This window comes from Coturnix japonica, chromosome 6, assembly GCF_001577835.2.
Source record: "Coturnix japonica isolate 7356 chromosome 6, Coturnix japonica 2.1, whole genome shotgun sequence".
Lineage (NCBI taxonomy): Eukaryota > Metazoa > Chordata > Aves > Galliformes > Phasianidae > Coturnix > Coturnix japonica.
The window spans coordinates 28,044,006-28,059,896 of record NC_029521.1 but is presented as its reverse complement, the minus strand read 5'-3'; the positions used below and the strand labels follow the sequence as shown (position 1 = coordinate 28,059,896).

The following is a 15,891-nucleotide window of genomic DNA, read 5'->3' as shown; positions in this document are numbered from 1 at the left end:
GAACCAGTTACAGCTCCACCATCCCTGGCAAAGGCTTGAAACATTCCACAGATGGAGATTCTGCCGCTTACTCCAGCAATTTACTCCCAGGCTTAACCATCCTTACACTTAGCAAGTTTTTCCTAACGTCTAGACTAATCTCTGCTGCAATTTGAGCTCATTATGCCCCATCCCAGCCCCAGTGGACAGGGAGAACCGTTTATTCCTTTCCACTTTGCAGGTAATCACAGAGGACTCTAAAGACCTAATACACCCTCTGAGTTGCTATCGTGCCTTAGCACATTCACATCTTTTTATCTATAGGAAAATGTATGGTACAGTCAAAGAGTGTCACACACCAGCTTTAATGAATAAGGGATTTCACAGGGAGAGTATTTAGCATATTAGTTACGGGTAACTGGGCGAGTCCTGTGCTTGACTTTACATTTCTAACTTCTGCATGGCTAAATGCATTATAAAGCATCACTTCAATATTGTTTCAAACAAAGAATCTTGCTGTGGTTCAGAACCAATGCCACCTTGCGGGAGTACAAGTCGTATCAGTTGCATATTGACTAAAAAATGACCAGCGTTGTGGTTATGATTATACTAAACAACATAAAAGCAGCTAATGGTGTAATCACCAGAACAGATGCCTGCTAGTCAAAAGAAGCAGCTTCTGCTCCAGGCCGCTAATACCAATCACTGATGGTGGACGTGTCATTTAGGCCAACATTTGCAAAAGCATCCAACAGTAGATGGCCCAAAACGGGCTGTTTCTATCTTAACAGATGCACCAACTGAATGACTGCTGAACTGAGCGACCAAGGGACTGCAACTAAAGAAAACCTGATGTCTTCTCAAGGCAATAGAACTGCTGGCTTCTTGTAGAAGCAGGAGACAGCTAAGGACAGGATGGAGCTAGCAATACCCACACTGATCTGCAAAGGTCATTCTCAATGGCATCACTCAAATCTGTGTATTCAGATATTTAAGATCAATGCAGATACCGGTTTTGCCTTGGAAAATGCATATGTTAAGGACACATCATTTTATATATAATCGCAGGAGCAACAAAACACATCACATCTGAGATGTGGCAGAGCTACAGAGCTCTATGCAGTAGCCATACACTGATTATCTTGAAGTAGCAGCAAATAAAGTATGCTCACCAGCAGAGCTCTGTAACACCCAGGGCACAGATGCCACTTGGCTCCTAATCCCAGTGTTACGAAGCTCTTGTGAGAGCCAAGCCACAATATTTCTTCCTGCAAGCAGACAGTGATTCATGGCTCTATTAGAATGACAGCTATGATCCCACGTCTTTGTACACAGCCCTCTGCCCTAAAAAAGGCAACGACTTCAGGAGCATTTCTAGATCTCAGCTCCTCTTAGGGGTAGCATACCCTCTCTGTTCAGCTGGTTGCTGTGTAGATTTCTAAAGGTTTGTGCCAGGATTTCTCTGCACTGTGAGCCTTTGCCTTGATCCAAGTTCCTAGAAGACAGCTTAAAAGGAAGATTCACTAAAAGCCAACCATACATTCATACCTAACAGAAACAGCTGTATCGCTGACTAACCCACCTTTCTCCTCTCTGCAGTTACACCAGGTCGCCATGCTGCCTTCTACAGGCTGCACCTACATAAAACACCAACACATCACAGAAATTTCTTAACCGTTTATAAGCCAAAACAGAATTAAGTCCAGTCTCTCCCTTTCTACATTTTGTAACCACCTTTGTTTGCTTTGTAAGCATGCAGGTCTTAGTACATCACGACAAAAGCTTTGGCTTTTTTTTTCCATGATATTTACCATTGAAAAACTGCACAGGTTAACTGTCTGTGGTATCAGCCAAACCATTTTCAATGCCCCTCATTCCCCTCCTGTCTTCCCCTTCTTCCTCCATCTGTTACTTTACTTACCTTCCCACATTTAACACTTACACCTCTCTATGCTCTCTTCATTTCACAAATCCCTTTTTTCACATAAAACCTACCTCTTCACTATTTCCAGCCTGTTCTACCATCCTCATTTTGGGTCTCTTCTCCTCAACGTCAAGGTTGTACTTCTAAGTAACAAAAAATAAAATTTAATCTATGGGCTCAATCCTATATTCTGTAACACAATACTCTCTTGGTTGAGAAGAAATTGAAGAGATACTGCCTACGTTTGCTCTGCAAAGATGCATGTATTTATACTTGTACATATACATACACTGCACTCTGGAACACAACAGTTTGAGCAGACCTAATAACAGTCTGTTGTCTCAACATTCAGCCATCTCCCAGACTAGGGATTTTGCTCTTAGAAACCTTCAGTTCCCATATTTCAGTTCCAGTCCCAAACTATCATCCACTTCCTCTCACAAAGCCAGTACACATATTATTGTTTCTAAAAAAGGACGTGTTATCACTTCCTAAACTGACATCAGAAGATCAACTTTTGCCCAACGTTCTGTAGACATTTACTCTCAAAGCAAAAAAAAAGAGCCATTATCTCTACCTGATAACAGCTTAAGCTTGTTGCTTCCTGCAGAGTCCAGCTTCCTCTCCACTTCCACCTTCTCTGGAATGATTTGTTACCATTTCTGTTGTCAGCAAGTTTGTTTCCTTAAAGGCAATACAGTACTCCCACTGAATGGACAGACAATGATATCTCAGAGCAGAAGCTGGAAATACAGTCTGAATCCAACCACTGGAACTCAAGAATTCTGGTAGGTTAAAACTTTAGTCTTAATGTATGCTTCAAAAAAGATCATTACACAAAATATTTCCAAAAATCTAAGGATATTTATTGAACACTTATGAGACCACTACAAGATTCCATTATGAACAATACTACAAAACTGTTGCAAGTTTATAAAGATATACAGAAAATTACCTACAGGAGGGAACTAGTTGAGCAATAGTGCTGAGACCGTATGTAAGCAGAAAAGTAACAGTGGATTAAGACACAGGACTATATACAAAGAAATAGTTTTTAGTTAAAAATAACATCTAAACACAGGCTGGTCTTCCCATTTCTATTACTTCATCTTAGTCTTGTTAGGAACAGGTGGGCAACTCTTGCAGATGGCCAGTGATATCTCTCCTCTAAGTAGACCTGAAATAAATAGACTGCATTTCAGCAAGCTTTTTTTACACTAATCATAAACAGGTAAAACACTCGATATTTTAAAGTGCAGAAACATGTAGACAAACCACATTCACTCCTACCAATACAATACTCAGCAATCAAAAGCCTGATGCTAAGCTTATATCATACAGCTCCATTTAAGGATGTGCTGTACAGAAATGCACAAAGATCACTATGAAAACACAGAAGACCAGTAGCTTTAGCAGCAAGCAATTTATTTTTAGACTACAACAGAGATGACTCACACTACTGCAACACTGAAATATATGCATCATTCTTAGTGCACTAAGGTTGGCACAAGCAACTTATAAATGTCAGGAAAGCATATAAACCTTGTTAATGATTTCAGAAATTCATTTAAAGATAGAAACAGGTCCAAAAAGATGCCTGTCTAAATGCATTGCAATTACGTTACAATTATTTTCCAAATACACAGATATGTTCTGTCTTTTCTCAGCTCATTACTGACTCAAACAATTTGCCCTTCTGGGATCAATTGTTTGCTAATAAATAATTGTTTACAGTCACAAAATGATATTAAGGAGTATTCTTATTAGTTTTCCTTCTACAGCCTAATAAGATTCAAAACTAGCTGATTCCCAAGAGTCTAACCTTAACCTTGCTGTGTTTAACAGCCCAGGAAATGATGAACCATCTGTTTCAGAAAATAATGGAGGGCCAAGAGGAAATATTGTTTAATTGTAGATTAACCTCCTCATACGGCAGAATGAAGCATCTACAGAATTAGCCATCATAACTAGCAAGGAACGAGAATCACTGAAAGCAGCTCCTGCAATTACAAAACCAACAGCAGCAAGTAGTCTTTTATCACCTCTTTTTTTTTCCTTTAATTTCTCCCAAACATATGTAACAAGCACAACCTAATTTTTAATATAACTGAAGAAAAATCAGCTTGGGGCTTTTATAAACGAGGAAGACATAGAAATAAATATTGATATAGTTACGTCTTCCTTTGCCCATGAGTAACGAGACTGTTTTAAATCATCTCCAAATAAGAGACGATGCATTTATTCCTTTGTAACTTCCACCTCACATCTCCACTGTGAGGAAATGGCAGCTGCAAAGCAACGTGCAAGTCACTTAAGGGAATGAAAGAATGGCCGTGGTTTAAAAATAATTTGGATCACTTCTTTACTTGCAAAGCTATCTGAGATGCTAAATACTGGTCATCTCAGTTAAAGGGGAAAAAGTTTGAGTAATAAAAGAAAGAAAAAAACCCAAACACTGACAAACCACAAGGATTTGAAAATAAAAACTGCTACTCCTGAGCTGGTATGATGAAGACCCGTGCAATTCTGCACTGTTTTTTAATGTAACATTCATGCCTAAACAAGCTTAACAGAAATCTTCCACCCCATAAATCAGTTTGCCTCATTTTGATAGCAACAGAGACAGAAAAGTGTGTTATCAGAGGGCTGTGAGCTCCAACACACAGCGAGTGAGAAAGCCAGCCCTCAGTTTTTACACACCCATCCCCTTCTGTAACAGTTGGGTGCACACAGAGCGTGTACAGATTTCATTAATTCCAAGTTCTAAATATCCAAACACGGTGACATTTACTCAAATGAATTATTCTTGAATTCCTCACTTAATTCTTGAAGCAATGAGCTAGCAATAACTCCACAGCTTCATATAATAGCACCTATTCAAAAAGGATAAGAGTTTGACATTCTTCTCCTGCTGAACAACTAGGCACAATTTTATCCATCAGACGTCTATCAACCTACGGATATTGAAAGCTTGGGCGAACAAGATAAAATCAAAACCAACCCTACTGTCAAGCTGCGCTATCTACTGGCATCAATAATGCTATTCATGAATTTAGGAAAATTAATAAAATCCTGGGATGAACGCTCAGAAAGGCTCAAACACAGGCGATGCATACTCACTTAGGTTTTGTTTCTGCATCTGTCACTTGGCGAATATAGATACCATCTTCAGGATGTTCAATGTCATCCATTTCATACATATATGAGGAAGCTATTGCGAGGGTGGTTCCATCGTTGCTGAAGGCAAGTGATGCTATGCTTGTGGGATACCGATGGAACTGACACAGCCGCTTTTTGTTAAATGGATCCCAGATGTTTACAAACCCATCAGAACCGCCTGAAAAATAATTTATAGAAATTGTTTGCAAGTTATACTTGGGAGAATGATAATAGATACAGCGGAGGAAAAGGGATGGTAAAGAGATTAAACACTGTATGGCTACATGGAATGACTTTGTGAGTCAAAACAACAGGATTACATGGAGCTGCATCGTTCACTGAAAGCACAGTGAGTATTTCCTATGTCTGATAAAGGAATTCACTCCTGCTGCATCCAATAATTAAAAAACCCCAGAGCTCAAAGCAACAAATACAATTTAAAAGACTTAAAAAAGAAAGACGTATGAAATAAAGGCTGACCCATCCAAATCACAAACCACAAAAAACAATGCAAGTGTTAATAAAAAAAAAATGAGTATTTACCTGTAGCAAATGTGTTGTGGACATTATGGAAAGAAATAGCATTAACTGGATAAATCTGCTCAATGTTATTCTCTTTCAAACGGTGACACTTGAATGCATATTTCTTCTTCTGTATTTCAGGACTCGGATCCAAATACTCCACTGCAACACGACCTTCAATGGAACTTAAAACATAACCCTAGCAACAAAATGGTAGACAGGCATTTTAGAAGTCTGTAAGTGGAAGAAAAAGATCGCCATACAACTTACTTTATACCCCCCCTAAATTAAAATAAACATAAACAGCCTTCATTGTACGCAAGCACAAGTCATTACCACTGATCTATGGCATCAGAAGTAATATTTGCCTCTAAGAAGCAACTCAGATAAAGCTTCCCAAAAGTTTTCATTCCACCTAAGTTCAAGCTAACACTGGGGCTTTTAATTATCTTTGTGAGAGGAAATTCAAGTTGACTGGGAGGTGTAACGGCTTTTTTCCTCCAGACATTTGAACACTTATTCCCCTAGGCCTGTACGTTGCAAATACAGGATTATTTAGTTTCAGAACAATATTAGTCAGTTTACCAGTAAGTAAACCCTTCAAGTTGAAACAGTAATTTCAGCAGCACTGATTATAAGGGGTATCATCCACTTATGCAGTTCATTACAGCCCTGACTTACAGCAACTTGAGATGCTTTTATTGTACCTTCCGAGTTAAGCCCATAATAGAGCATTTCAAAAAAGGATTATAATGATCTCTAGCTATATCAAGGTTCTTCAAAATCCAGAATATAATCAGGAAGATCAATTTGTTTTACCATAACTAAAACTGAAAGTGGAAAAAATCATTCATGCCACTTAAGAACGAGCAAGGAGGTCCCCCCCACCACGCATGCTAGTCTACACTCTTACAGTTTAAAGTTTTTCTTACAGAAATATAATCATTGAGATTGCTCCCATACCTGTTTATTTGGAAATGCTCTGATACAGCGGGTCTGATATTTCAGGCTCGATTCCCTTCGCTGCTGAACGTAACCCATGTTGCGCAAATCCCACACCAGCACCCTGCGACCTGCAGTCCCCACAATCAGCCTATCTCCAGACACAGACAGCGTGTACACCTTCCAAAAGAAGCACAGTTTTAAGCACATATTAATCTAAATGTTCATTGCACAAAATAAGAGTCAGCAGCCCGCAACAAGTAATATCTGTAACTAATGCTGCAGTCCCAGATTTCCCTTCTGCTTCAACTTGTAACTCAGATTTGGGGTAAACTATAGCAGCATCCAGTTGGTTACTGACCAAATACCTGCGTAGCATTCTCTTACCTAGCACCCTAGCATATACCTTAAAACCAAGCCCAAGGCAGCATAATAAAACTAACTTACAAAAATCAACACTAACAAAAAGATTTGAGTACAAACATGCTCTTATAAATTCTTAAGTATCAAGAACGTTCATTATATTACCAGTCTGGAGAGAGCATTCCCCAGTGGGGATTTCCTTCCTTGGAATTAATTCACATACCAAGTGATACACAGGTATCATATAAAAATAGATGCACGATTCAAAATGGAAATAAACATCATTCCAGTTTTCCTCAAAAATTATTTCAAGCATTAAATTCATTGATAGTTCAAGGTAAGAAGGAAATATGTACAAAGCAACAGAGAAAGAGGGCACAGATTTGGTCCAACTACTTCCAGCTGTCCAGCCACTGAGCTGACACAGTTACTGAAGATACTTTAGAATAGGAATGACAAGTGTAAAAGATTTGGTACCCTGCCAGAAGGGCTCTATTTACTTTAGACAAGTGCTTGTACTCAAGCTCATAGCTTCCCATTCTGCTTCTCTGATTAAGTTTGTAAACAGTACAACTGCTTGGATCTAGTAAGACTACCCTGGCATATTAGACAAACAAACTTGTCTCATCAACTTTATCAGGCAAAACTCTCGTTTTCCAAAAATCAATTTATTATTAAAAAAAATACAAAGCTATCAACTACCTCACAGCTCCACACAGACAAAACCCTTTGTCTGTTTAACCAACCTACATTCCCTAAGCATGCATTCCTGCTTTAAACAAAACACCAGCATTCAATTCCCCTCTCAAGACTGATGACTTATTAAATGCTCATGTAAGATCTGATGAACCCAGTGCCAAATCCTATTTATGTTTAAGAAGCAGGAGAAGACTTGAAGCTAAACTGATCCAAAAGTGCTGAACACTGTTTGTGCACATGTAGAAACAAAAGCATGAGAGCATTAAATACCTTAAATCTCCTTTACAAACTGATGTCACACCTGTATAGCGAGTATTCTTTCTGCACCACACAATCATAAATCAAATGAAACCATTGTCATGCAGTTGAGTAGGTGTACACATCTATCAAAGGCAGTATTAAAAAAAAATGACATAATGAACCTTGCTGAACCAATAAGCAGCTTGATTCACTGTGTCTGTCTGTTATATGATATTCTGTCAGCAATTTATCATAGTTCTTTACATGCTACATACAACGATAAATCAAAACTAGAAATAATGCAATTACTTTATTCTGAACAAAGGCCTTGTCAGAAGGAGGTTCTGCTGTATTGTGACAAAAGTAATAGCTATTTAGTCACAATGGGGAAGGCAGTGATGGTTTCTATGACTCGATAGCATATTGTGACAGAGCCAGGTGACATTTTGTAAAGAGTAAAGGCAAAAAATATTCCCATGCAGAATTTTTCCTTCTATAATTCGTTCCAATGATTCCACTCTAAGCAGCATAAAGATCAGCAAACCATATAAGAAGAAACTCAAAACTCAAGAAATTGCATTTTAATTTACTCCTCGTGGTCTCAGCACAGAGGATTTGGGTCAGTTTGGACACTCTTCTAACACCAGGTGTTACTACAGAACAAGCAGTTCCATTCAACCTACACAAGCCAAAAAGAAATATTATTTCAGGCAATGAAAATTGGCCTCTTGCTCTATTTCTAGGCACATTTCAAAGCAATCGGACCTTACAAATGCCAGGATTTGGTATCTAAAGACCTTAATGCCTAGGGAAATCACTAGCAGCACATATTAAAACAATTAGGCCAAGAATTAGCAAGATAAAGCATGGCTTATCAGCAACCACCTGGATTTTACATGCTGTTTTTGTTTGGATTTCCCTCCTCAAACTTGTTTTAAATCAGAAGATTTTCTTCCACCCATCACAGCTGTTAAGAATTAAGTAACGCTTCTATTGATGAAACCACAGAGCCTTCACCTAAATTCATAACATATCCTGATTGCTATTTTAAAATGCAACATTTATATCTTAGAAAGCATCGCAAGTCCCCTTTTGAAGTCACCACAATCATACAGGATGAGCTCTTCAACTACATGTGCAACTCCCTTGCTGTATTCTTTAACATATTACCTGGGATCCTGGATCCACTACGTACCTTTTCAGGCTGAGAGAAGGTTCCTGCGTTACAAGGGGTTCTGGGATCCCACAGCTTGACTGTTTGATCCCAGCTGCCAGTCACCATGACATTCACTTCTGGGCAATACTCGACACATCTGATAGGTGCATCGTGGCCACCAACAAGGTTTTCTGGAAGGAAGTACAACCAAATGTAACTGTATGGGATTCACAAACAGAGTGTGGTGAATCAACTTAAAAATACACATTACTGTAGGACAAACATGCCATAATATGAACTATTAGTTGCAAAAGTCTGACAAAGCACAAGCAAAGACACGCATGGTAAACTTTAAACCACCAGCAAGATGGGTATCTGCTTCCTTCCCTTTTTACCTTAGAATTAGGTAGGGAAAAACATACACGTGCAAAACACATCAGGTAATACTTGACACCATAAACGCTTAAGCTTTCAGTTCAGCAGCAAAGGAGACAGCCCTTCTGCTAGAAGTGCTCTGGCACAATCTTAAATTATACAATAAGAAATATTGCCTTGTTCAGTGCTCTGGGAAATCAGAAAGGGCTGCGTGACTCCTGAGTGCCAATGGTGACAACTTAAACTAAGGAGCTACTGCTTAAAGCAAATACTCACCACCTGAAAAGCTAGGAAGTTCTATTCCTCTAAGTACATACACCTGGAGCTCAGGTACTTCAAAGAAACCAGTCACAGAATTCAATGTGCTTACCTTGGTCCGTGTTAAGATCATGCATTTTCAGCTGCTGATCTAATCCTCCACTCCAGGCATGAGTAGGGTCCTATAAAGGAAAAAAGATCCCCTCACAACATGTGTACACGTACAGCATGAAGGGAAACTTCAATCTCCCAGACACAGAAAGAGACCCGATTTTAAGAGTTTGGGGGAAAACTGGAAACCATGTGAGAATCTGTATTTTAAACCACACTCTGTATGCAGGTGGAAAAAGCACAATTAAAGATTGAATTGATCCCTAAAGCATTCAGTAACTTATCAAGTTCAGATACCGGAAGATGTGTCACAATACAGTGCAAAAAAACAGAAGTTACTTGGTTGGAACTTTAATTTCCCTTTAATTCCCTTTAATTTCAGGGACTGACAATTTCTCATGTATTTTTATACGCTGTAAGTCCATAAAACACAATTGAAAAAACAAACCTCACACACACTTACATAAAAAGCACAGTCAAGGACAGCTCCTGAATGCTGATATTTGAGTCTCATGCTGTTGGCAGGAACATCATAGAGACGGACGGTGGTGTCCCAGGATGAAACAAGCAGAAACTGAGACGTATTTGGACTGAACTTGACCGATGAAATCCCATCATCTGGAGTTTGATTGAGTTTGAACTCGTTTGATCCCGTCATCTGACAACAGAGCACAAATGGCGTTTTAGTCACAATGGGAAAATAAACCCAGAGAGCTGGCAGGCTGATACATCTTAAGATTCATTTAAAGGAGACCCATAAAGCTTGCTAACCTTCACACAGAGCGTGGAACATGGACTCTAACAGTGAAGATGCTTATCACGGTCCAAGCCCTTAACTCTTTTTCACATAGAGAACTCTTAACTTTAATACCAAATAATGAAATTCAGCATGGAATAATAATTATAAGGTTTTTGTTTTGTTTATCTATAGGCTACGTAGTTCCCCCTCACCACACTGTCTACATAGCTTTAGTCTTTTAAAATGCTTTCTAAGCATTAACAGCATATTTCTTTCTTGAGAAAAGGCTTAAACAGTGAAACCTGTCTTAGCGAGATCCATTTCAGACGGGTGTGCAAAGACAGCAAAGCAAGGAATGGAGAACCAGGAGGATCCAAGCAGACTCGCTAAGAACCATGGCCACTTGTGGCAGAAACTCAGCAGGTAAATGAGACAAGAGCTACAAACCACCCCAAACTCCAGGTAGAGCAGCGGAACTTGAACTCCTGAAGCTATTTTTGAACCCAGAAATAAGCATATATATGTATATATGTATCTCCTATGTAGCTTAATTAAGAGGGGGGGGGAAACAAGGGACATGTACAGCTCTGCTTGTTTCAAGAAATAAAGCTGGACTGACAGAAACTGTGAGTGCTGTGGTCACCATAGAAGCTCAGAGCACATGAAATAACCCGTAGAGAAGACATACAAGTAAAGGCAGAACCATGATACCACCTTCAACACGGGGCACCTCAGCAATTCTACCACCCCATGGAGCTCACAGTACAACACAGACATCAAACAAGTGTTTTACAGCCCCCCGGACCCCAGCACACAGCGGGACACGGAGCCCAGCGGTACCGTTTTCATAGTACACGGCTTCTTCCCTCTTTCGAGGCCACAGCACGGAGAACTGTTCTTCACTCAGGAAGGCAACACGGTCACGGAGGGAGAGACGATGAGATCTCGTATCTAAGCGAGATGAAGGCACAGCGTGAGGGCCCGGCTGAAGGAAGGCTGAGTGAAGGCCGAGCAGGCCGCAACACCCGCTGGCTGCCCCTCAACGCAGCCCCGAGCCCAGCAGCGAGCCCAGAGGCTCCACCGCATCCCCGCAGCCACCTCCCAGCCATCAAACCCCGCTCCCATCCCGAACCGAACCGAACCGATCCGATCCAGCCCATTGCGGCCTCACCTCGGCTCCTCACAGCGCGCAAACGGCCTCTCGTTCCGCGCAGGCGCAGCGCACGCAGCCCCGCCCCTCCCCTTCACGCCGCTCTCCCATTGGTCAGTTCAAAATGGCTCGCCCGGCCCGGCGCAAATAGCGCGCAACGCTGCGCGGGTCGGCCCCAAAGAGCCGATAATGGCATGAAACCACACGGAGCTGTGGGGTGCGAGCTGAGCAACACGCTCACATTCCCTTAAATACACTCTCTCTTTCCCTTAAATACACTCTCTCTTTCCAACTATCTACCAGTATCTCCGATATTTGCAATATTGAGCGATATTTATAATATTTAGAGATGTTTCCAGCACCTACAAACGTTTCTATTAACAATAAAATCTTCCGACGCCTGAAATAGCTCCAAATGTATCCAACGCTTCCGATTATTTCTAATATTCACAGCAATTCTCGCATCATTCCCAGCAGTCCCAACCCATGTACCCCATCCATAGGGCAGCAGTCGTTCCTCACCCATTCCCGACCCATTTCATCTCCTTTCGTCTCATTTAATCCTTGCTGCATCCTTTAATCGTTTTCTCCCCTCTCCCCGTGCTCTCACCCCGCCCCCGTGCCCATCCCACGGCACGAATCCCCTCCCGTCCCCTCTTCCCAGCCACGCAAACACGCGGTGGTGGTGGCAAATTTACAAACGAGGCTTAAAACGTTTTATTTCCTTTAAAAATATGTACAGATCTGAAATAGCGCTTCTTCTTCTTCTTCTTTTTCTTCTTTAACTTTCTTTTCAAGTGACAGGATAACGCTGGGCGGGGGGGAAGGGGAGCCCCTGCTTCACCCGTCCCACCCCCATCAGTTCCAAACCTCTCCGGGCTGCCCCTGGGAACGGCCCCGAACCCGAATCCCCGGAGCCCGAGCCGGAGCCGGAGCCGAATCCCCGGCCACGGTGTCTCGGAGCCGGAGAAGAACCCCAAGAACCGAATCCCGAAGTCCCGGACCCGAAGCCCCGCAGACGGTCCTGGAGCCGAAGCCCGAATGCTCGGCCTCTCCCAGCCCCGACGGGGCGGGCGGGCTCTCAGTACTCGATCTTATTATAGAGGTTGTAGAGCGGTAAGGCCGAGAGGTTGCTGCCGGGGTAGTAGAGAGGAGCGGGGAAGGCGATGGAGCGCGGCACCGGCACCCGCAGGAGGGAATTGTCTCTGAATACCAGCGGCATCCCCACCAGAGTCTGCGCCGAGGCGTGGGCCATGTTGGCCGCCTCCAGTTCGGCCGAGAGCTGCCGCTTCCACTTGTTGCGGCGGTTCTGGAACCACGTTTTCACCTGGGTCTCGGTGAGCTGCAGGCTGGAAGCCAGGCAGGCCCGCTCCGAACTGCTCAGGTAGCGTTTCATGTCGAACGTGGATTCCAGCTGGTACACTTGGCTGCGGCTGAACACCGTGCGCGTCTTCTTCTTAGCGGCCCCGGCCTGCCGGTCTCCGCCGTCGCGCTGTCGGTCCCCGTAGGAGGGCGAGGAGGGTCCCAGCGGCTTCTCCTTGTCCTCCTTAAAGTCCTGGGGGGAGGCCGAGAGGAAGGGGGGTCGCTCCGCTCCGCCTGCAGCCGCTCCGCTGCCCTTGGTGCTGCCTGCAAGACAGCCACAGCGCAGGTCGCACCGGCACCCCCCGACGGCTCCGGGGAGCCGGGAGCAAAGGGAACGCGGCAGGAAACGGCAGAGAGGGTGGGAGAAGCTTCTGATACGGTTGTGTGTGAGCCAGGGGTTGGTGTGTGATGGAAGGAGGGCTGGATGGTCAAGTTGATGATAGATGGAGGGACGGACAGGTGGATGAAGGGGCAGAAAAATGGATGGACAGATGAATGGATGAGCAGAAACGTAAATAGATGGACAAGTGGGTATCACCCGAGGAACAGCACGAAGCTTTTTGGGGAAGGGCCAGGTTGGCTGTTGGGAAAGGGTTTTGTCCCAGGGTGTGATGGGCACGAAACAGCTCCCCAGGGCAGGGGGCACGGCCTCGAGAGTGACGGGACACCCCCCTCAAGACACAGACAATGGGTTTTGGGGCATCCTGCGTGGAGCACGATGATCTTGAAGGGTCCCTCCCAGCTCGGAATATTCCCTGATTCCGTGATTTTATGGTGATACTGTGATATGTCACAGCAAAAGGCACCTGAGCACCGGGCTCAGTGCTGCTTTCCTGTCCGACACGAGCCGGAACATTTTGCTTTACAGCACCGCATTTCACGCACCGTTTCATCAGAACTAATGCTAAAAATAAACATCTTTCTCTCCCTCAGCCCAGCGTTGTAAATAAGGAGGATCTGAGGGAACGTTCGTTATCACTTCAAACTCAGCCCTTCACCAGGGCGAGAACGAACCCTGCTGAGGTGGGCAAAGGGAAGAAAAACCAAAGCCGGGGGCCCCGTTTATCCATCAGATCCACCCCCCTCCAGCCAAGGCCGACTCACACCCGGCAGCCCCGAGGTGCGGCCGCGCCGTCGGAGCAGCGCTACTCACCGAGACGGGCGAAGCCGAGGGGCTGCTGCTTACGGCACGGCTCGGCGGGGCCGTGGGCTTCGGGGCAGAAGCAACCGCGGTGTTTCCAGTTCTCGTTCGGTTCCTCTTCGTCCGAGGAAAGGGAGAGGTTCCGACCTCGGGGAGGCCACGGGGCCGCTTTGGGGCCCGGTTCCCGGGGGCCGTCGGAGCTGCCGCTGCCCAGGATGGACTGAATGGTGAAGGTGGAGCCGGGAGCAGCGGGCGGGCAGCACTTGTTCTGCTCTTCCTTGCTGCTCATCCTGGGTTCATAAGAAAGCAGAGGGGGAAAGCTCTCGCTTTAGAGGAGCCGAGGGGTGCGGGGCCGGGGGGGGGGGAGGAGCCGGGCTGAGCCGGGCGGGTTTTGTTTTGGGGTGCTTTTTCGCCGTGCCGCTGCCGGCTCTCTCCCGCGCCTTGCCCAGGCGGACTGCAATGCTCCTTCCCCCGGCGTCCCTATTGATCTGCGGGGCGGCGGGCGGCGGGGCTTCATTTGCATGGAGGTGGCCTCCGCCGCGCCAATCACGGAAGCGGCGGCGGAAAGGGCGGAAACAAAGTATTGGGCAGGCGGGGTCCGGGGTTGGGGGGGTGGGAGGGGGGTCCCGGGAGGCGGCGGGGTTGGGGGTATCCCGAGGGCTGTGGGGCTGCCCTGACCCCGAGGCTGCGCTGCCTCCGCCTCGGGGGGCGGCGTGGACGTGGGGTCGTAATGGACGGGAGGTGGGGGGGGGGGGGCTTTACCCTTCTGTTTATGGGAGAAATGGGAAAGAAAGAAAGAAATCGATGTTACGGTTTGATGCCGAGCTGGGAAAAATCCTCCTGCGATGAATAGGAACCGGTAACGAAAGCTTCAGGGAAAGGAAATGCTATTTCCTATCGGGGAGGCCCGGCCGAAGCCGAGCCCCGACGGCCGCCCGGGGCGGGGCCGTGTTGGGATGGGTCCCTTCGGCTCCCCCGTTCTTCACCCTCCCTGTTCCCCCCATCCCCCCTTGCCCCGGCCCCGGGCCCCTCTTCAGACACGTATCCCAAAAATCAAATCAGAGAAAGCAAAGAATGGGATGGAAATATACAAATCAATAGAGACAAATGTCAAGACGTTTTAAAATGACATTTTCATTAACTCCGAGTCACCATATTATGGCTGGTATATTGAATAAAGTACTTATAATATAATTAGGCATAGCGAGATGACGACTGTTACCCAGACCAGCGGCATAATCTTTAACTACTTAACTACTTGATAGACTCATTAATGGACTAATTGATTAGGAAAAGTGTTCCAGCTCCTCCTCTCCCTGCGAGGGGCAGGTGCTGTCCTGTTTTACCACATTAACCTTTTCAGTGCTTTTCAACGGGGTCGCGACACATTACAAATGGTCAGCTTTAATCATGATGTCAGCTCATTAACCCGGAAAGACCCCGCACTGAAATACAATTTAAGAAATCGTCCTTCATCCCTCTCTGCCGCCCCGGCCCCGCTCACAGCCGGGACCCGGTTCTGCCGTCGGGGAAACCGAGGGACGGCACCCGGGGGCTGCCCGAGCTTCGAACGGGGATAGAGAGAGGCCGGGAATGGCTCTGGGGCAGCCCCGACGGCACCCGACGTGACAACGCTTTGCAGCCTGAGGGTGGGTGTGAGATGGCCGGGGTTGGGGGGGATACTGGACAGGGAGAGGGGTTAGGAGGGTGGAATTCATGGGGAGTGGGGGATGCCCTGCCCCAGTTAGGAAATGGGGAGATTTAGGGGATC

General features: G+C 45.0%; 2 protein-coding genes across 4 annotated transcripts in view; both read right to left on the bottom strand.

Moving 5' to 3' along the window:
- Positions 1 to 2,747: 2,747 nt before the first annotated feature.
- BUB3 (BUB3 mitotic checkpoint protein) lies at positions 2,748 to 11,740 on the bottom strand. 2 transcript variants are annotated; one of them, XM_015867616.1, is made up of 9 exons: positions 11,639 to 11,740; positions 11,308 to 11,418; positions 10,192 to 10,386; positions 9,730 to 9,799; positions 9,024 to 9,175; positions 6,548 to 6,706; positions 5,606 to 5,783; positions 5,024 to 5,240; positions 2,748 to 3,080 (listed from the first exon to the last, which is right to left on the bottom strand). In XM_015867616.1, the coding sequence occupies exons 2-9, from the start codon at positions 11,314 to 11,316 to the stop codon at positions 3,071 to 3,073; spliced, it is 990 nt and encodes a 329-aa protein (XP_015723102.1). In that variant the 5' UTR covers positions 11,317 to 11,418; positions 11,639 to 11,740; the 3' UTR covers positions 2,748 to 3,070. The 2 variants fall into 2 exon arrangements, with proteins under 2 accessions (XP_015723102.1, XP_015723103.1); XM_015867617.1 differs by lacking the exon at positions 2,748 to 3,080 and having other exon boundaries at positions 5,020 to 5,240.
- A 570-nt stretch (positions 11,741 to 12,310) lies between these two features.
- HMX2 (H6 family homeobox 2) overlaps positions 12,311 to 15,891 on the bottom strand; it is a 6,178-nt gene continuing 2,597 nt past the window's right edge. The window contains exons 1-3 of one of the 2 annotated variants that reach the window (XM_032445550.1): positions 14,932 to 15,089; positions 14,133 to 14,410; positions 12,311 to 13,243 (exon numbers count right to left, since the gene is read on the bottom strand). In XM_032445550.1, coding sequence (XP_032301441.1) covers positions 12,699 to 13,243; positions 14,133 to 14,409 — 822 coding nt within the window. In that variant the 5' untranslated portion in view covers position 14,410; positions 14,932 to 15,089 and the 3' untranslated portion in view covers positions 12,311 to 12,698. Of the gene's footprint in view, positions 13,244 to 14,132; positions 14,411 to 14,931; positions 15,090 to 15,891 lie in introns of those variants that run through there. The other variant, XM_015867475.2, reaches the window with a different exon arrangement.